General features: G+C 55.6%; 1 protein-coding gene across 3 annotated transcripts in view; it reads right to left on the bottom strand.

The window, feature by feature from the left end:
• Window positions 1–2144: 2144 nt before the first annotated feature.
• Window positions 2145–21706, bottom strand: part of WDFY3 (WD repeat and FYVE domain containing 3) — an 83619-nt gene continuing 64057 nt past the window's right edge. For all 3 annotated transcript variants that reach the window (XM_078875507.1, XM_078875508.1, XM_078875506.1), the window contains 18 exons: window positions 17702–17753; window positions 17342–17461; window positions 16669–16786; window positions 16139–16245; window positions 14951–15104; window positions 14133–14224; window positions 13347–13559; window positions 12630–12786; window positions 12043–12197; window positions 11640–11801; window positions 11054–11233; window positions 10676–10861; window positions 9886–9985; window positions 9453–9602; window positions 8171–8407; window positions 7697–7808; window positions 6858–7055; window positions 2145–6143 (listed from right to left, as the gene is read on the bottom strand). In XM_078875507.1, the coding sequence (XP_078731633.1) occupies window positions 5966–6143; window positions 6858–7055; window positions 7697–7808; window positions 8171–8407; window positions 9453–9602; window positions 9886–9985; window positions 10676–10861; window positions 11054–11233; window positions 11640–11801; window positions 12043–12197; window positions 12630–12786; window positions 13347–13559; window positions 14133–14224; window positions 14951–15104; window positions 16139–16245; window positions 16669–16786; window positions 17342–17461; window positions 17702–17753 (2671 nt within the window). In that variant the 3' untranslated portion in view covers window positions 2145–5965. The remainder of the gene's footprint in view (window positions 6144–6857; window positions 7056–7696; window positions 7809–8170; window positions 8408–9452; window positions 9603–9885; window positions 9986–10675; window positions 10862–11053; window positions 11234–11639; window positions 11802–12042; window positions 12198–12629; window positions 12787–13346; window positions 13560–14132; window positions 14225–14950; window positions 15105–16138; window positions 16246–16668; window positions 16787–17341; window positions 17462–17701; window positions 17754–21706) is intronic.

Genomic DNA, 21706 nt, shown 5'->3' on the forward strand with positions numbered 1-21706 from the left:
TGACTCGCAACTCGGCGAGGAGGCGGACGCGCTACGCAGCAGCAGCAATTCGTCTCGTGTCTCCCTCGCGCCGTGACTCGCACCGCGTGGGGGCACCACGAGCAGAGCTCGCGAACACCACGTGGCCAACAACAGGCCGGGCTCAAGCTCTCAGTGTGGGGTAGGGGGGGGGAGATCTTTGTCTTTGACGGTGTTTTATGGTGGTAGCGGTGATGGAAGTGGTGATTGCGGTGGTGGCGAGGGTGGCGATGTTCAGGACAAGCCGTGACGTGAGCACACGCGAGTCGCACCACCCTCACCACCCACCGCACCCTCACCACCCCACGCACCACCCTCGCCACCCTCACCACCCACCCTCACCACTCACGCCACCCTCACCACCCGCACCACTCACGCCACCCTCACCACCCGCACCACCCTCACCACCCGCACCACACAATCACACATACTAACATACAACACACACACAGGTACATGCAGATACATACATCCACCACACACACCATCACACAATCGTTTCCATTATCCACTAAGATATGGTGATGTGACGTTCAGGCTGTACACAAAGACAAACATCGAATTCTCACTTGAATCCCAAATCTGTTTATCCACACTGATGGATGGGCAGGCAGACGCGCTCTCCGACAGAAGTCACTTTGAGCGAAACACCGGGGGGGGGCAGCATCCACAGAGAGACAGCCCCACGAAGCGCCAATGGGTGTCATCATCCCAAGCACTCGCCCATTCACTCGTGCCGCTCGTCCTCCGGCGACCAGTCGCTGCTGCCGTGGTTAGGGGCCACACATCGAATGCGTACGCAAGAATCTGTCAAAACTTGACCCACCCCGCCTCCCCCCCTCCCTGTACGCACGCGGACTTTTTACACCCCCCCCCACCCCCGAATCCTAGAGCGGCCCATATTTAATCCACGCAGAAATGACCAAGGATGAATAACATGAACGTGTTTAAGCAAACAGATAGTCCCACCGCCGGCTGCATGAAAGAATTACGTCGCGTGCCTTGGCCACTGATGTTGCCGAGCTGCGTGACAGCTGCAGTCAGGGGGGCACGGTGGCACACGAGTGACACCTCTCCCACAGTCCCACTTCTCCCGGCAGGACTTGTTGTCTGAGAGCTGAAGAAACTCAATTGTGGCTCATTTGAAGGCCGATGTAGACAAATTATTATCGAGGCTTCACCCCCCACCCCCCCGTTTCCTATGTGTACATTGTCAGTAGACCCCCCATACGCAAGCGTACACATTTGGGTTACCTCCCCCTCCCCCCTCCATGCGTACGTACGAGATGCATGGCCCCACGCTGTTACCGTGAACGTTATTCATCGATTCTCCCCACCACTCGTGTCGAGGCCTCGGTCGCGACCAGTCACCGAATGTCGCGTCTCGTCCTCGCCGTGCTTTCAATCGCCGTCACGAGCAAATCCTCTCGCCGCTTGCGCCCTCGCACTGCTCCACACTTTGGCGTTTCCTCCCCATCGCCTCCCTTACCTCTCTTGCCTCCCCCGCACCGCCACGCGGCGGCAATGGGCAGAGCCCTCGTCCAGCAGCGGGTCGGCGCGAGCGTGAAGCGTGCGGGTCGTGCGCGCTCACAGACGCGTGCGCAGAGCTGACACGGCTCCATTTGGTGGCCCCGGAGTCAGTGACAGGACCGCGACTTTGCGATGTTCAGGGGCCCAGGTCCACCGAGAGGAGACCAACAACCATCGTCGTCGACGACGCATCGCCGTGTTGCGCACAGCACGAGGACAATGCCGTGCGAGCCAGACACGCGAGCCGACACCGTGGCTCTTTTGTAAAACATTGAATTTGAATAACAGTCAATTGAAGTCGATTAATTTACGTCAAATGTATCATCTATTGGGGTCAATTACTATTGGGGTCAATTGCTACCCCCCCCACACCCCTCCTCGAGAAGGCGGGAAACCCCAGGCAAGCCCCGCCCAACGAGACGCGGCTCAAGGTGCCGATCACATCAAGGCCCGCCCATCACCTTCCGTCCAGCGGCACACCCCAATTATTTTCGTGCTCTCCGATTGTGACCAAACGGAGTAATCCATTACTTAAATAATCACGTGTCCCAACTCTTCATTGTACACAGGTGACTTTGAGCGTGTAGTCTAGCGGCGTCATTGAAGCAACTGCATTTTAATGCCACGCAATCCACAACACACGCAGGCGCGTCGTATAGATTAAGATGTATTCAGCCAATGAGTATTGATATATATACACACACGTGGGAGGAGACCGGAGCACCCTGAGAAAACCCGGCGTGCGAGGGGGCGACACTCGATCCCCCGTGCAGATGGGAGACGGGTGGATTCGGCACGCGGCCGTACAGCCTTCTCCTGGCGAGCCACCATCGCGGGCTCCTCCTCCTCCTCGACGTCGTGGTGGTGAATGAAGGGACTTTCACAACATTTGTGGGGTGATCCGTCAACCCTCGCTGTTGCCTCCACGGCGCTGGATATCAGGCAGCAGCCACGCGCGGCGTAGCCACCACTTCCCGGGGGGGGGCGGGGGTCTGACACGAAACTGCCTGCTTTGTCCATCATCATCATTATCAGCAGTTATTGCACCATGTATCACAGAAGCGTCCTGCCTAGGCATCAGATGAGATTGGCGAATTTTACATGAAAATGTACAGCACAGTGTAAGGGAATAGTAAACAGAACCGCAAACGCTGTGATATCGCGTGTAACAAAAAGTGTTCAATGCAAAGAAAGGCAGTAATCAAGTCACATGGATGTGAAAGCTGGGCTCTGGTGATGACACACAGACACGCACACTCGGGCAAATACACACAGCCATACGCACACGAAGCGATACACGCACAGATACACAAATAGACACTGGGAGCGACACACACAGCCACACAGGGACAGACACCCACATATATACACTCAGATACAAACACAGAGACAGGCACACTGAAAGATAAAGATCACCCATGTAGCCTCAACAGAGAGTTGGGGGCAAGTGCTGTGAGCACACGGGGGGTGGGTGGCCACACATCACGCCTTTGTCTCCCCGGTGGCGACATTTACACATCGCCACTGGTGATGGCTGCGAGCAGGAATCGAACTTGGGTCGCAGTGTGCGAACCACTTCGCTTCCGCTCCACCACCGACACACACAAACACACGGACGGATAGACGCGCGTGCACGCACACACAGAGAAGCACAACACGCACGCGCGCACAGACGCATGCACACGCAGTCCCTGCAGGTGAATGAGTGAACCGCTCGCACAAAATTCGTTCACTTACAAGTCATCTGCCGATCACGTCAATCGACATTTCGCTCCCACACGACCAATGAACAATCCGCTCCAACGTCGCACATCAAACGGACGACCACGCATGCGATCCACAAACCCATTTAGATCGAGCATCTCCCTCGAGATATGACGATGATCACAACAACAATAACAATTATTATTACCATTGTTCCCCCGAGCCTAAACGCCAACTTGAACTCTTTGTATTCGCGCCGCAAATCTCATTTTTAAGGACCGATCATTGCACTTAAAATTTTTGCTTTAACGCAACAGCCACTTGCCCACTGCTACCAAACCGTTAAAATCATAAACATCTAAAAACCAGACCCTGGCGGCGGGGGTTGTGCTATCATGCCCAAAGCGAGAGACGGCACCGCCTGCATTGTGGGGGCTCGTTCTGAGCGTGCGGCCGCGTGCCCGGCACACCGGGTTGGGGCTCGGGCACAGAGCGCGGAACGAGGACGAACGGGATTCCAGGGCGCTCTGGGCACGACCGTGGGTCAGGAATGACGTCAAAGGGAGCGGACTTTTCCTTCAAGTCAAGAGTTGGGATCCGGCCGGTTCTGTTCAAATCAAGGCTGATGGCGATACGGCGTGAACCAATACGTTATAACTCACGAGTTGTTATTATAAATTCATCCATTGGTCCCCTGCTCCTGTCGTGCTTAGTCCCTGTCTGCATCTCCCTACTCGTCTGTCTCCCTACTCGCCTGTCTCCCCCTCCTCCGTCTCTGCCACTGTCCGTATCTCCCGAACGAATCCCTCTACACCAACATCTCACCGCCCCCGGGGCCCCGTGGACTTTGAGCGTCGTGCCGACGCTCAAAGTCCGCGTTACGGATCCCCTCCGCATGAACGTGGCCCTTTATCCGCGTTTCCAACTGAACCTTATGTACATCGCTACACGTCAGAGGGACAGAAATGTTCACGCGCGAGTAGCATCGTCTATAGTAGAGTGCTGTGTCCATCCCACTTAGCCTCCTGTACATGACAGCTCCACTTCCTCATGCGCAGTGGCAATTCTAGGACCCAGTAATGGGGGGGCAATGGGGGCGAGTAACCACCTGATATGGGGTTTTAGGGCAAACTCCACTGCAAGGGGGATGAGACGTCTGTGGTGGTGGTGGCGGCGGCAACATCATCAAGGATCTGCCTCTAAATGGGGCGGGGGGGGGCACACTGGGTGTTGGGGGGGGGCAGTGCTGCTCATTCGGGCCCCCGATAGAATTGCCACCTCTCACAGAACACGCGCTCCCAGCTTTCACAACTCCACCCGTCTCAGTGGGAATAAAACGATAAGTATTGCACGCTCGGACACGTATGATATAACGCCGCTCCGACGCATTGGAGCCGGCACTCCGACAAGTCCCTTTAGCGAAACGACGGCGCGCGCCCGTCAAATAAACACCACGACGATGACGACGACGACGACAGCGACGGGAAACCCGCCAAGCTGGGGGAGGCCACCGGCTGCTGCACCAGGCCGGGGCGTCCCTCGCGCGTAATTACGATTAGACAGCACTTGCTCGCTAATGAGAAAGGCTGCGCGAAACTTCGGCATGGCAGCTACGATCGCTGGGCCGGTGTGTGTGCGTGCGTGCGGGTACGGTCAAGTTGTGAGTCACGGTGGAGCTCGCGTACAGTTTCTCTGCGCCAATATTCGCAAGTATCCGCCGTGAAATAAGTTCGACATACGTACATACATGTTTAGTTGGGGCGGCTTTGCGTGAGAATTCGCCGTTCCATTTTGCAACAGGTGACTCGGCTCCCGGTTTTGTGGCTCACCGACCCAGCCGTCGGTGACCCGGTGCGTGTGTGCGTGCGTTCTTGTGTGTGCGTGTGCGTTTATTTTGTCATCTCCTCCCAGCGATGCCAGGTCGGTGCCTTTCCCAGCAGCAGATAAATAAAAATAAAATAAAAAAATCACTCACGACCAGCATACCATAATTTTTTAAAACGATAAAAAAATGTTTAACAAACAATTGGGAATTATCTCTCCTGTCCCATCTTAGCCCGTCAACGGGGGAATTATGTTAGGAAACAGCTGCTGGGTGGCTCTGGGTAGTTCAGGGTTGCCCACTGGAGACCCACCGAGCTCCCACCGGATTTCAGCCACCTGCGAGGAAACGGTCGTCAAGTGTGGGGAGTTGACGCGTTCACCGAAAAGATCAATTTGCGTCGACATTTTTTGGTTTCAATTCAGAAAATTTCAGCTTTAGGTTTTCCAAACGCGACGACTGCTGGCGACAGGGCAGGAGGGAGCGCCGCCTGGCATGGGCGAGGGGGCAATCGAAGGGATTTCAAGTTTATTTGTTTGACCAAACGAGACCCTACGCGACGAGGATGGTCTCATTCGCACGAGCGACCTGGGTGACTTCACGTGAAGCCGCGTGACTTCATCCTCCGCGGCTGTTCTGCTCTGCAGCGCGTCGTTACTCTGCTCGCCGCCAGAGTTCCGCATGGAAACGCCTCGACGTGACGCCGACGCCACGACAACTGGAATATAATTGGGCGTAAAAAAGAACCGCATGCCCACCGCACCCCCCTCCGCCGATCGCGCGAAGTACGGGGCAACCGTGGGTTACAGGGAGACACCGCCGGCGAGGCAGGGCCAGCAGCGTTCTGTCCGGCACGACGCGGTGGCGCATCATCAAGTGGCCACGTGGCCATCACGTGGCCACGCGGCCACGCTCGCCGCCGTCCCCGCCGCTGCCGCCGCCGCTACCGCCGCTGCCCCCTGCAGTGCCACCGCCGCGCTCTGCCTGCAGGCTGGCGTGGCAAGCTTGGCACACCCGGACCGGCGACATCAGCTTCAGCCGCCGGATCTCCGACTGGTACTTGCTGCACCTGCGTGGGGAACACGGCAAGCGGTGAATCGTCACTTTTTTTTCATGAAGAAATGTTGAAAGCGTTGATGCATGAGCTCTGTCTGTAACTGGGGGGTGGGGGGGGCAAGATAACTCTCATAATGCTGATCCGGTGTGAACACAATTAGAGTATAAAGCTGTGCTGCTCTTCGGGCCCTACACCAGAGCAAACAAGGAATATTTGCAAATATATAATTGTGCTTCTATATTTTGAACGCAACCACACACAAGCTAGCTGGGTGGTTCTCCTGGCTGTGTTGGCACATGGCTGACTGGGTGGGTGGCTAGGTGGCTGGGTGGAAGGTTGTGTGAGTACATGGCTGACTGGGTGGGAGGCTAGGTGGCTGGGTGGGAGGTTGTGTGGGTACATGGCTGACTGGGTGGGAGGCTGACTGGGTGGCTAGGTGGCTGGGTGGGAGGTTGTGTGGGTACGTGGCTGACTGGGTGGCTAGGTGGCTGGGTGGGAGGTTGTGTGGGTACGTGGCTGGTTGGGTGGGTGGCTAGGTGGCTGGGTGGGAGGTTGTGTGGGTACGTGGCTGACTGGGTGGCTAGGTGGCTGGGTGGGAGGTTGCGTGGGTACGTGGCTGGCTGGGTGGGTGGCTAGGTGGCTGGGTGGGAAGTTGTGTGGGTACGTGGCTGGCCGGGTGGCTGCTTGGTTCGTTGCGTGACCAGCTGGCTTGGGTGGGTGCCCGACCTCTGGCAGAAGAGCTGCCCGCAGTTGCGGCAGTGGTGCCGGCGCTCGGTGATGGAGAAGCGCGTGGCGCAGGCGGCGCACGCGTCGCCGCCCTCGTCGCGCACCCAGTGGTCGGCGGCCGTGCGGCCGGGGCTCTCGCTCACGGCCCAGCTGAACACGCGGCCTCGCGCGTCGCCCACCAGCACGCGGCTCTGGTCCCTGCGCACGCCGATCGTCAACCGCCACCATTCGCCCGGTAAGCGCCGGCGGTGTCGCCGCGGTGCTTGCGCCGGGCTAGGCGTGCGCTCTTGAGGCCGTCACGAGACGAGACTCGGGTGCCGTGGGTTGACTGACCGAGATGATTGGCAGATATGCGCAACCTGTGCTGCCCACTGTGTCGACACCCACGCGACAAAGACTCCCCGTGTAGTCGAAACCGGCTGTTCGGGGAAGTGCTGCGAGTGAGCACCTATTAATGCCAGCACGGCACACAATGGAGTGGTTGGTCAGCATCACAGCCTTTGTTTCCCCAGTTCTGATGTTTATGCACCACACGAGGTACTCATCTTGACAATGAGCAGTGCGCCAACCACTTCACTACCGTTCCACACACGCACACGTGCACACACAACACAACGATAAAGGCGAAAATTGCATTGGAGCTGGGACGATGGGTCAATGCAAAGGCTAAATGCGCAGCCCTGCAATAACCTGCTCACGCCACTGCTGGCAGACGTGCTCCCACTCGAAATCTGACACGATTTGTCCAAATTGCGGCCGCTCGAAGGAAAGGGACATGCAGGAAGGATCGGACGTGCGGCATCGCGTCACGGTGGGTGGGACTGCGCGCGCGCGCTCACTTGGAGATGGTGAGGGCGGTGACCTCGGCCGGCTGAGCGTTGTCCTTGCGGTCGAACGCCGTGTGCATCGTGAGCCTCCCGCACAGCACCAGTTGCCGCTCCCAGCAGAAACCTGCAAGCGGCACGCCGCGTCAATGACCATCGTGCCGTGCCATTTCCATGTGCCTGCTATGGTGTTAGAGACGCGTCATAATCCAGCACTGTGGAAGCAGCGAGGCTTCGCGCATCACGCAAATGTTGCGAGACTCCCTTCCCGTGAGCGTCGAAGAGGAGCCATATCCTGGCTCGCCAGAAGGCCAACCCAGCTATGCCACTGGATACTCAAGTGCGAATTAACGTATAAACAAAGACATTTATGAAATACCGAATCAACGAGGAACTCAACGAACAAAAGAAAGACCAAATAGACAAATGACCGAACGAACGGACAAACGAATGAACGAGGTGCCGAGACCGGCACGAGTGCACACTCACCCGACTTCAGCTTGCTCGCCGGGCTCTGCGTTTCCGGCGGAGGCTGCGGCTGCAATTGCGCCAGCGCCTGGTTTTCAGGAGAGGCCTCGGAGCTCGCCTGGGAGCTGGCGCGCGAGCGTGCGGGGTCTGCGGGGCGGCCCAGGCCGGCGCCGTCGCCGTAGCTCACCAGCACGTAGCCGTCGCTCTCCTCCACGCTCAGGTTCTGGGACCAGCGCTTGGGGTCGTCCGAGGCCGGGACTGAGTTCCGCACAGAACGCTCCGTTTAAGGCCATCGCATCCGAGCACAAAGTTCTTACGGCAGGCGCTGTAGTGAATTAGTTGTTTCTACTGGAGTGCCTGTGATGCCGGGGCATCTACACCATGACGTACATCTCATCTCAAACATTCGAAAGGGCTCCCCCCAGTGGCAGCTGTGCATGTGTAGAACAAGGTGACTCAGGATCTGGCATTAGTCTGTCTGCCAGTAGAGGGTGATGATTATTACAAATGATCACAATTGAGTAATTTGTGGGTACATTTTTCAAATTGGGCAAATATGGATTGGCACACAATGGCCTACTTGTTTTGAATTACATCACAGGAACTGTAACGTTCACTTTGAAGCAGACGGCGCCTAGTATTTTATGGTAAACTAGCTGTACTACCCGGCTTCGCCCGGGACTTGGATCCACCACGCCTCGGCCGCCTTTGTCTCCCCAGTGGCGATGTTCACAAACCACACCAATTACTCGTTTGAGGCTGAGTCGACCTAGGGGAGGCCCAGGAGCAGTTTAAATATTCGTTACCGGTGGTGGCCGTGAGCGGGAATCGAACTCGGGTCGCCGGGTTCGTAGCGCGGCGCGCTAACCACTACACTACAATGCGTTACGCTTCCACATGCGCGGGTCACGTGACAGATTTGACGTCACAGCTCACTTGCCGTGCAAAAAATATCAGCATTATTGAGCTCCCCCCCCCCCCCCCCCCAAAAAAGTGTATTTTTAAAATGTTTGCATGGTGTACAGTCTGAAAAGTACCCACATGGCAAATTTCCAGTTTGTTGCATGTCGGGAAGTACGCTAAACATTTTGAACAGACACACATATTCACAACTTTCCCTTTAATATATATGGTAAATATACCTGGGTTAGATAACAATAGCTTGGCCACATAGGTAGGTGGCCTAACCCAAACATTCATGATTAATCACACGGATCCGATTCTTGATCGCGCGTGCGCGCGTGCGGCTATGTGAATGGCGGCGAGCGAGCCGTCACCACCGCTGGAAGCGGTGGACACGCACCCTTCGCGTCGCCCGTGCTCCAGGGCGCGCTGTGCCGCTCCGTGCCGCGTGGTTGCCGTGGCGATGCCGAGCGGTTGCTGCGGGCGTCCGCGGAGCTGCTGCACTCGTCCCCCTCGGACTCGCTGCTCTCATCGTCTGCGCCGTCCGTCACTGCCGTGGGGCGAGGGGTACGGGGGGCGGGGTAAACGGGGGATAGGAAAGAGGACATCCTAAATAAAACCCTCATCTCATCCAAAAATTAACCCCCGTCTGACCGATACAGGACCCTGGTCTCACCGATACAGGACCCCCGCCTTTACCATACAGTGCCCTCCATCTCCCCGATACAGGACCCCCGTCTCACCGATACGAGACCCTGGTCTCACCGATACGAGACCCTGGTCTCACCGATACCGGACCCCCGCCTTACCCATAGAGTGCCCCTCCATCTCACCGATAGGCTGCAGTGTGGAGGGCAGCGGCTGCCTCTCCGAGAGCCTCGTCTCGTCCTGTGCGATGATTTCTGGAACTTGGACAAACTTCATGCGCCACATCTGCACACAACAGGCACGTGCACACAAACGACTCTTATCGCCGCCCCAGCTGACTTCGCCGATCCAAGGTCAACTAAGCATACGAGTATACGTATGCTTATAAGGGGGAGTAGTGGTGCAGCGGTTAGCCCACCATGCGAGGACCACGGCATCTGACTTTGGTTCCCAGGCCGACACAACCTTTAATGGGTACCTGGCAAGGTGTGAAAGATCAGCACTGGGGAGACCTCACATTGTGCCTAGCCTTGCGCAGGTGCTGTGGCTACGTCACCGCCACCCAGTGGCGAATGGCGGCCGCTGTTGTTGTGCGAGTTGGGTCTCGGTAACGTCAATAACCTGGTTAACATCGCGGGTTTATTCACCACAAAAAGGTGCCATGCGCCATCTGTATCACAGTGTATCTGTATCACAGTGTATCTGTATCACAGTGGATGTTAAAGACCCTGTGATGCGAATGGCAAGAATAGGCCATTGGGTGCCAGTGTCACGGTCCAATTGGTCAAAAATAAAAAATGACGCAGCAGATCACTCAATTGGAATCTACGATGCAATCATTGCTCCCTCCCGCAAAACTTTGGCAGGACCCTCCTGCAAAAGAGTCATGAGACTCAGCGAGTCTTTCCCGAGTAAAAATAACAATAACGCCGTCGCAGGTCGTCGAGTGACGGGGTGGAGGTGGTGGCGACTCACGCGCACGACCCCGTCCGAGTGGCCCGTGACGATGACGTTGTGCGGGTCCCACTCGCTTGTCTCGGACACGCAGCAGCACAGGATGTGCTGGCTGCGTCCACCCGCGCACGTGTTCACGCTCGCCACGGGGTCGCCGTTGATGCTCCACACAAACGCGTGCGTGCCGGCGCACGACACGATGTCTCCCTGCCACGTGGGGGGAGGAAGAGGATACAGGAATGCACGCGCACAGTGCAACAAGCGTGACGCACACTGCAACGAGCACGTCACTGTCTATGGGAGTGGTGCGAGTCGGTGGGCCCTCAACGCGTGCTGACCCCCCGCCCTGCGTACGTGACAGCGTGCGCGCATGTCGGCCGTGGGGGGGGCGGCACTCACGGTGAGCTCGTTGATGCAGAGCGCCGACACGGGGGCCCGGTGGCCCCGCAGCTGCGTGACGAAGGTCAGCTTGTTGAGGTCCCACACGCAGCACGTCTGGTCGCGCGAGCCGCTCACCACGATGTGGTAGGCGGGCGACGCGGCCAGGCACGTGACAGCGTCCGTGTGGCCATACAGCGGCTGTGGGCGACAAGCAGGGACGAGTGGCCGGGGTTAACGGCCTCACTCAAAACCGCAAAACCTCTCTCAGCGTCCGGCAACCTTGTACATGGCGGCCCAGGACCGTGGCCGGCCGCCTTAGTCTCCCCAGTGCTGATGTTGACACACCACATCAGGTACTCAATTCGGGACAAACCGTACTTGGTGGAGGCACAGGAGAGGTTCAAATTTCACTTGTGGCTGGAAACTGAACCTGGGTGGCTTCGTAACGCAGTGTGCATACCAATGCGTCACCCACCCCACCCCACCCCCCATATATCCATGAAGCCACATGCAAAGGCAAAGTTATTCCTATAGCCTAAACAATCCGTTAGGAAAAGTGTGTCCGTGTTTGTACCCGTGTGCGTGTGCCCGTGTGCGTGCCCACCTGTCTGAGCGTGAGGCGGGCGCGCTCCTTGGTGCCGCCCTGTTCCAGCTGCCACACGCACACCACCGTGCTGCTGCCCCCCGTGACCACAAGGCGCGGGTTGGGGCACACGGCGCACAGCACGTGGCCCCACTCCCACAGGCACTCAAACACCACGCAGCACTGGCACGCGGTGGTGGGGGGGGGGGGGGAGACACAGGAGGGAAACACGTGGGGGAACACAAGGGTGGGCAGAAATATTTTCGTTTGAGAAAAAAAGAGACAAGTTGGTGAAGATGGCGAGCATAGACATTGGATAGTAGTACAGGGGTAAGAAAGAATGCGGGTGATGGGGCAAGTGCAGGGGTGAGAGTGCGGGCGATGGGGTAGGTGCAGGTGCAGAGGGTGGTGGTGCAGGGGGCACCTTCTCCGATTCGTAGCTGCCCAGCTTGCAGCTGAGGTCTGCGTAGCCCCAGGAGAACGTGCGGTTGAACTGCGGCGGGAGCAGTGTGCGGTTCTGCTCGGTGGCCAAGACGCCCTTGTCCGTGCAAACGATGTGACCCACAGGTTCCTTGAGCTCTGTTATTCATTCAGTCATTCATGCCATCGTTCATTTGTTAAGCTGTCCATTCAGTCGACAGTTCATTCATTAAGTCCATGTGATTTAATAAAACGTCCCCTAAATCAATAATTTAGTAAATCGTTCAATTAGTTCCATTGTTTATTCGTTCAATCCTTCTTTTTTGAAGTAATTCGTTTTGTTCATAAGCCATATTCAGGCCCCCATTCGTTCAAATAATAATGTAGTCCCTACATCCATTCATTCTTTCATATTGCTTCAGCTCAGCGGTAAGTGAAGAACGCTTATCAACATCGTATCGCTTACTCAGATCATGAGAATTGCTCAATTTGTGTGGGCCTGTGCCAGGCAGTGGAGGGTCTTACGACACAGATTTGGTCAGATCATTTCAGCTGCCGAACCTGAAAATTAATGATAAATCGCGCGGGCACCTTTGACGGGCGCAAGGGACGGCTTCAGGTTGTCAAGGTGATGGAAAAAGAGGCGGTCCGGGACCCCACTGCCACCCCCTGCCGTCGGGGTCGCGCCGGGGTTCTCGCCGTTTCCACGGCAACGCACGCGCTTCGGGGGGTGCGGCTTCCGGAAGAGCTGCGCAAACACCGTCATCATCATCATTATTATCAGCACAGGCAGCTTCAACAGCATCAGTGGTAGTTTCATCATCATCAGCTTCAATCATCATCATCAGTAGTAGGTTCATCATCATCAGCTTCAATCATCATCATCATCAGTAATAGTAGGTTCAGCATCATCAGCTTCAATCATCATCATCAGTAGTAGTCGGTTCAGCATCATCAGCTTCAATCATCATCATCAGTAGTAGTAGGTTCAGCATCATCACCACCATCATCGTGAGCAGCATCTTCATCATCCTCAGCAGCAATAGCTTCAGAAGCATGAACGTTTGCATGATTACTTTTTCTCTGAGGCCATTAGTGACCGAGCTGAGATCATCGACTCGTTCGCTGCACTTGAGAACCCGGTGTGATCACTGTGGTTGGATGGCCAGAACCTCGATTCGATTCCAGGTTCTCAGTGGCGCCGGCTCAGCGGCTCTGACCTCGAGGCCACCGCCGCCACCTCCTCTACAAATCAGCCGACCAGAAACCAGACTGAGACCGAGCGGCGCGGGTTGAGGTCACGGTCACCTGCTTGGGGATCTGCCCGAAGTTGTTGATGAAACCGATGGTGGCGGTCTTCTTGAGCGGGTCATTGATGTTGTAGATGTCCACCTGGCCCTCGTAGAAGAGGTGGTGGAACACGTTGACGGCCTCCACGGCGGCGGGGCCCTGCTGCTTGTAGCCGAACACCAGGTCGATCCACTCGTGCAGGTGCGCACTCACGTAGTCGCACTCCAGAGCCTGATCGATCGGGGTGGCGTGGGGATGGGGTGACACGATGGCAGGGTGACGCAGCGGCGGGCGTGACAATGGGCCGACACGGCGGGGTGTGTGACACGGCCTCTATAGAGGAGGCTCATAAAAGATGCTACAGGGAATTTACAACAACAGCGGAGGGCAGAAGAGCAATGCTCACACCGAGTGGAGCGCGGGGTAACTAAAATGCAGCTAGTTGGCACAGTGGGGGGCACAAGTGATGCATCTGCCAGTCATCTCAGTCAATCAACCCATGATACCTGGGTCTGTCCCGTGTCCTCCTGCCAGCAGGGCTTCGACACTTCACCTGACTTGGCACAAGCGCCGTAGTGACGTAACTGCCACTTTGTGGCGAACGGCGGCTTTTCTCGTTGTTGTTGGAGGAAGGATATTTACAGCGAGAGCAGTGGAATAGATGTTGAGTGTGCAGGCAGTGCAACTGCACCGGGGCCCAAGGGCCGAAGAAGGCCCAGGCGTCGGGCTAGGAAGCGGTTGTGAAATTGGACGGGGGACGGGGGGTGGCGTGGGTGGGGGGCCAATGTCACGCGCAGGACCCACCTGGCGGTGCACGCGGATGAACTCGCGCGGGTCTCCCTTGGCCCAGGCCGGGAGGAGCACGTCGCCCAGCTTGATGCCGTTCTGCTTGCAGCCTGCCAGGGCACGGATGGCGCGGAGACACGCGTCAGCTCCGCGCCGCAACGAAACTCAACGCGGAGCTCGTGGGGGCCTGCGGGCCGAGCACGCTCTCGCACGCCGTGCGGCTCGTGGGGGCAACCGTACCCGAGTGTTCGGTAGACAAGGAGTAGCTCGACGCGGCATTCAGAGCTGCGCGCATGGGGGCTGCTACCGCCTGGGATTATGACGCTGGGAAATTATTTTATTTGCGTTAATTTAATTTAAAATGTATTTATGTTCATGCACTGTCTGTTATTTTATTGTCCGCAATGCAGTTGTCTCTTCTCTAATTTCTATTTGGTTGCTTTTGCTCTGATTTCTATTTGCTTTTATGCTGAACTTGCGTATAGCGAGAGTTTTCTCTTCTCATGTCTACGTGTCCACCCTCTTACATCTCCGTGTGCAGAGTGAGGTAATCTCCCTCCACTGCTCCCCTTTCATCGTACCCTCTCCATTTTCTCCCCCTACTTCCCCACACAATCCCTCCTCTATTCCTCCATTCCATGATCTCATCGTGAAACTCTTCGGGACCGACCCCCGTCCTCCCACCCCAAACAGCCTCTGAACGGGAAACCTCCTGAAATAGAGTCCCAAGACTCAACGAGGCCTTCCCGGCACAGACAAACAAACGTGCGCCGCGTAGCGACGGCGCGGCGAGTGGCCGGGTGCCGCGGGGGGGGGGGGGGGGGGTGGCGGCTGACCCAGGTCAAAGTTGTTGCTGTTGAGCAGGAACTCGGGCAGGTAGAAGAACTCGGGGATGAGCTCCTTGACGTCGGCCATGTTGTGTTTGGAGGCTGAGAACCAGGCGTCGCGCACGCTGTGGAACATGCGGTCGGCCAGGTCAAAGTGTCCTCCCTGCGCACGACGGACAGGGGAGGGGCGTGAGCGGCCGCGCTCCGTGCGGCCGGTGACCCGGCTCCGCGCAAGGCAACGAGGGTTGGTGGATCACACGCACGCTCGTGAAACTCCCCACTACCTCTCGGTCTGCGAGGTCTCCGTCTCTCCTTGGCTTGCCAGGTTTTTGTGGCGGTAGAGTTTGTGGATTTAAATCCCATTCACACGTGTGGGTTTTCTCTGGGTACTACTCCAACGTATGCAAACACTCATTAATGGAGTTGGCCAAACATCCCGATATAGGACCACAGAGCTTGGGAAATTGTTGGTTTCGGCTCTGGCTGCTCTCCTGCTCGTCTGTGGTTTCCCACGCCTTGAATCTATCTCTCTCTCTGACAGTGAACACAAACTGTGTGCCGCGTAACACTGCTGGCAAGGCGCAGCCCTGACATTTCTTCCTCACGCCACTGGTGGCACTATCGCGAGCTCTCGAGACCCCAACCTTTTTGGCCACATGGACCGGTTTCGTGGAAGACAATTTTTTCACGGACGGGGGGGGGGGGGGGGTTCATCATTGGGTCTTTCCCCCTTTTCAAAGAAGCTCTCCAGCGACGTTTGTTTTGTTACTCATTGTGGCTACTCGGGGTTAGCAGCTTGTGGGCTTACCAACACTGTGACTGAGACGAGTGCGCAGTGCGGGAAAGAGGCGCGGACGTAAGTGGTGAATAAAACAATGGGGGCGGGCCACGTGCGGACTCACCGCTCTCACCTCCTGCTGCTGTGCGGCCCAGTTCCTAACAGGCCACGGGCCGGTACCGGTCCGTGGCCCGGGGGTTGGGGACCCCTGCTCTAGAGGGCATGGCCATACATCTTCGCAGAGGTGGAAACACCCAGACTTTAATCCCTCCACAGCGCTACCTGCCGATCAACTAACTCTGGCGGTAGTGGACTGAAGAAGCTTGCACTGTTGTCTCAACCGTCCCGGCTGTGAATGGAGTGAAGTAGCGTGGAGGGAGGGGGCACAAGGTGGGGACGTGGGGGGGGGCGCACGGGACCTGCAGGCGGAGGAAGGTCTGAGTGAATGGCTCCATGCGCAGCAGGTACGACGCAACAATCATGGCCGACGAGTAGTGCGTGCCGTAGTGGTACGCTGGCGTCTCTCCTGCACGCACGCACACACGCGTAGACGCACACATGCACGCACGCGGGGACAGTCGCACGGAGAGTGTGACACGTGCAGCGTCACGCATGGAGTAGGTCGTGCATGCGGCGTCACGCCAGGAGTGTGGCACGTGGATTGTCACGCACGCAGTGACACACTTTGAGTATCGTGCGTGGAGGGTTGCACAAGGCGTGAGGGCTGGTGCGAGTGCTAGGGTTAGTGTTCAGGGTATGCGTATGGTTAGCGTTGGTTCTGGTGTTGGTGCCAAGGTGGGTGTGTTTGGGTTAAATGGAGGGTGAATGTGAGAGCGAGTGTTTATGCAAAAATAACCGTTAGGGTTAGGGACACGGTTCATACTGACGTTAGTGCAAGTGTTGGGGCGAGTGTTAGCGCGAGTCCGGGCTGTGTGTCTTGGCGAGGTACCGGTGGGGTCGTCCCAGTCGCGGTAGCGCTTGCGGTACTGAGCAAGCCGCTCCTCCGTCTGGGCACCCATCGGCTTGGAGAGGTCGCGGAACGTGCGTGGATTGCTCAGGTCCAGCTCCTGCGTGCACGGCGCCACATAGGGCAACTCAACTCAATGCAGCAGCAGCAACGCAAGTCTATGCAACTCAACGCTTGTGTTACACCCGAGCGTGCGAGCGCATGGGCAATCGTGCGAGCCGGTGGGAGCGTGGGTAAGCGGGTGAGCGAGCGGTCGAGCAGGTGAGCAGGCGCGTGAGTGGGCAAGTGTGCAAATGAGCGATCAGGCAGGTGAATGGACAGGCAGCACACTTGCCGACCCCAAACAGGCTGAGGTGGCTGAATGTGTAAACCCTATGAGCGCACGCTCACTTTCTAAGTCAACATTTGAGTAAAAAAGATTGTTTTCAAAATGTTTACAAAGCACTTCGGATATCGGTGGATGGTAAATGGGTTCAGGCACCGGCAGCCTTCCGCTTACAGTGCTTGGGTTGGCCAATGTGTAGATGAGCGGGTGAGCCAGTGATTGAGCGGGCGAGTGAGCGGGCAAGTGAGTGATCCGGCGAGCGAGTGAGCGGGCGAGCATGCAAGAGAGCGGGCGGCCGAACAAGCAGGCGGGCGAGCAGGGTCACCCCACCTCGGAGTCGTAGTCGGCCAAGATCCAGGGGAAGACGGGGTACTGCATGAGGTCGTTGTAAGAGCGCCCGGCCAGCGTGTTCAGGTGCATCAGGTACTGGAAGTTGCTGATCTCTCCGCGCTGTTACAGGCGAGAGGTCAGAACGTCACGTACAGCAATGAAGCAAATAGAAATGAGAGAAAAAACAACTGTATCAAGTGAGATTATTGAAAATATTGCACGAACATAAATCAACGTGAAATAATAAAATCCCTGCAGTGCAAGTCGGTTTTGACAGAGAAACACGGAACAGAAAGAGGGTGACAATTGTACGAGTGTAAACAGACAAGGGGATGTATCAAGTGTGGAGTGTCAGCTCACCTCCCATCGCTGAGTCACAGACTTCTCCCACAGCGTACTGAGCAAACCGGTCCTGAAACGAGATACACAAAGATCCCCCGCGTAGCCTTAACAGACTGTCGCGACGGTTGCTGTTGGCGAGCGCCTGAGAAGGCCTGCACGGCACACGAGGGGGTAAGTGGCCAGCACAGCACGCCCGGCCGCCTTTGTCTCCCGCACGCACAACACGGTCAGCTCAACCGCCCACGGAGCCCGGCGAGAGCGGCAGGCGCAGTCACCGCCAGCTTGCATGCGCGCAGGTTTGCTTCCTTCTTCCTCGCGGCACCTTCCACCAGCGGGACGCGTCGTGGTCCAGAGAGTAATCAAGTTAGGACAAAACAATGCACACACGTGGATCCTGTAAGGCTTTGCAACGTGCTTTGCCTTCACTAATATTTCGCTGCGAGGACAAAGCACATTTGCATATTTGCGAAGAGTTCTGGCTCGGCTCGTGAGGTTTTGGACAGTGCTTTGATCAATTTCGCCGAAAACTCTGCAGCAAGTCCCTGACACAACCCCGCAAGTTTACACTAAAGGTTTATTCATTTGTTTAAACAGCAAACCTTGGACTGGTTTTGACTTCAATCTCATCAGCAGGGTCATGAGCTGTTAAATGACACTGGGTCGTCTGGTATTACAGGCGAATGCGGTGGTGAGGTGCACGTTGCTGGTGACTGCTCCAATACAACTATGCGTACCCTGGTGGAACAAGCAGTCTCCACTCAGCTAGCCTGGTTGCCGTGGAATGGCTGACAACGTTAAACGTACAATTGTAGCCCGATTGTCGCTTTTTTTTTCAAGCTCCGTGAAAAGATTAGGAGAGGAATCGGCAGGCGCCCTTCCAAGAACAGTGGGGGACCCCCCCCCCCTGGGGACCCCCCCGTTCAGATTTGACCCTTTCTGGCAATAAAACACCACACAGAACACGTTTTGCAAGGAATCATGTCTACATTAACCACACATTACTTGTGGTGAACATGCAAAAACAACATGCTCTGGTAATATAAGCATTGTCTTTGAAACTAATTGGTCCACACCAGAAACAGCGATCTTCAGAGCCTGGTATGTGTGGTTAATGCAGACATGATTCCTTGCAAAAGGTTTCTGTTTGGGGTGGTCACATCTGAACAACAGTTTTTTTGCCAGAAAGAGTCAACCTATTCTTATACTTTGAAACTGGCAAGAAAGGTCCCGTGGAAATGAAGATCATTGCAACATATTTACACAACTTTAAAATCGGTCACAAAATTAAATTCCTTTCTCTTGCACGCTGTGAACTACAACTGGGCTTTGCTGGGAAATTGTTAATTAAGAAAAGGGATCGGGTTTCATCGTGGTGTGTTCCCCCCCCCCCCCCCAGGAGATGCCAGGCACTCAATCCTCTGAGCACGGCGACAATGCATTATTGAGCGGCGCTAATCAGGCTGGCAGATAGGGGCTCTGGTTTCTCACGGAAGCCAGGTCCCCACCTCCTCCGTGCGATCACTCGCCGCCCGCCCGTCACGAACAATCACAGGCGGCACCCTGCGCGGGCTGTTTGTCATAACTCACGCTTCTCTGAAAAGGCCCGGCAACAGGGCATAGGCCGGGCCCAATCGCCAATACCACAGAGACATGGCAAACAAAACCGCGAGCCCGTGCCACACGCTCGCCGCGTGAGATTACACTGCATATTTAAACGCGGTCACGTACGCCGTTCTGCGTTACAGGCCCCGGTACACGACGGATGCGCTTTGTGCACCGCGGACTGAATGACGCAAGAGATGAATTCTTAAGCTCACGACACGTGCGTCCAATCGTTGACGTAAGAAGCAACGTTTAGCAGCACAAGGGCCTGCAGTAAAATCCATTGTTGTAGTGCACTATGCTTAATTGTCTATGCCCACAAACCCGCATGATTCGTAAGGCGTGGGCCCTCATCCAGTAGTGGATTCATAAAAAAAGGCTGTACATGTACACAAAGTATGAGGATACTTTTTTTAAACACACACAGTTGGCCCAAGGACCCAATATGTCAAGCAGCCAGCAACAAACAGCACTATTTTCAAGATAGTAATAGATAAGAGTGTAACACGTCTAAAATTGAGCAAAGTTATTATGGAGAAAGAGGCGATGTGGGAAGAAGCAGAAATAGAAGCGTTGTTACCTGCAGTGTGGCGAGTGAGTGGGTGAGTTAGTGAGTGTTGTTGTGACCTGCAGTGGTGAGTGAGTTAATGAGTTAGTGAGTGTTGTTGTGACCTGCAGTGTGAGTGGGTGAGTTAGCGAGTGTTGTTGTGACCTGCAGTGTGGCGAGTGAGTGAGTGGGTGAGTTAATGAGTGTTGTGACCTGCAGTGTGGGGCTTAAACACGGTGTGGATAAGAGACGAAACCAGTGAGTGTCTGATGGATGGAGTCCTTGACATTGGTGTAGGAATCAATGAGTGAAGTTCACGGGAACGTAAACCATGGTAGTAGCTATAGAAGAGTGACAAGGCAGCGACTGCCCACCGATGAGCGAGCGACTTGAGTGAAATGGGAAACCATAGGATGCCTTTTGGAGGGCAAAGTGTTTCAAAATAAGTTCTCCATCAACACACATCATCTATTAACCCCACCACTCACCCCGGTGGTGACACCTGACCTCAGGTCAAGGAGGGCAGCTCAGGTGTGCCTCCAATTACATCGAATTACTAGGAGTTTGCACTGTGCCTCCAGGGCCGCGGAAGAAATGGGGCCCCCACTGCATTTTACGTCCTAGCAACGGGCCCACAACAAGGCCAGGGAGAAGGAACAAAAACACATGCGCACGCACGCGTACCCGCACGTACGCGCACACACACAGACGTATGCACACACAGAAAAAACCCCACATGCAGCCTCCGCTTATCTGCCCACCGATTGTGTAAACGAACGCCGCCGCCCGAGCGCACGCTCACTCAGCGGCATCGTCACTTGGCGAACGAGTGAACCTGTGCGTTGCTAAATGCACGCGCATCTTCGAACGTGCCAGTACAGCACAACGGGCCAGGGCACTCAGCAGTGGAGCGAGGAGTTCGCGATAAAAGAGTTCAGATCACGTGAAGGGGCTGACTCAGCCCATCATACCTCTATGGTAGATAGTTTCTGTGGAAGTTAAGAGTGCTTGTTCTATGGATAGACTCGCTCGCCCACCATGGCAATGTTTAATTTACACCACTGCCTCTGCAGGGCTGTAAACAGGAGATGAGCACCAATGCCTCAATGCTCATATCAGCAGGAACTAATTTTGACCTCTTTAACAGTACCAGAAATAATGAAGGCTTCACCACGACATATCAGTCATGGGGATTTTTTTTAACCATACTTCACCATGCTGGTCAATGCGTGTTGGTGAACGAGGGGGGCATGGACTCAAAACTCGGGTTGCCTGGCTGTTAGCACGGTGAAAATAACCAGTGTGTCTTTGCTGCTTGTGTATTCGTGTGCATTCCCTGGCACATTTGTGTTGCCAGTCCACGTGTAAGGTCTGCCCCGGTGGGTGCACAAATATTCACCTTGTCAGAAGCTGTCAATTCGAAATTCGTAAACAAAAACCCGATGACGTTGTGTTCTTGCGTACAATAGCAGCAATGTGTTTCAGGAGCTAAATGCCAATGTCGAGGTCTGCTGGCGACGACGAGAGGGCTTCAGGGAAGAAAGTTCGTGCCATTTTGCGAATTCTCTGTTGAAGGAGCGCACACTACACAGTGGTTTACTATATGGTCGGCAGTCAACCACAACTGCGTTGTGCGAGCTGGAAGTCTCTAATCGTGGGGCGTAACGACTTAGGGTTTATCACTGATGCACAAAAGCGGACGCAAGCTGTGGTGATGTGTGATCGAAGGCTTGGTGTTCACTTTCTTTAAACACTGCATTTAAAAACATTTCTGATGGAGGGGGAAAGCTGAGACAGGAATGAAAATGTACTCTGTATATTCTGTTTAAATAGTTTCTAACATCGTATCCGATCTCTTAAGGAAGCTGCCCAAA

The sequence above is a fragment of the Lampetra fluviatilis genome, chromosome 41 (genome assembly GCF_964198595.1).
Source record: "Lampetra fluviatilis chromosome 41, kcLamFluv1.1, whole genome shotgun sequence".
In the NCBI taxonomy this organism is placed as follows: Eukaryota; Metazoa; Chordata; class Hyperoartia; order Petromyzontiformes; family Petromyzontidae; genus Lampetra; species Lampetra fluviatilis.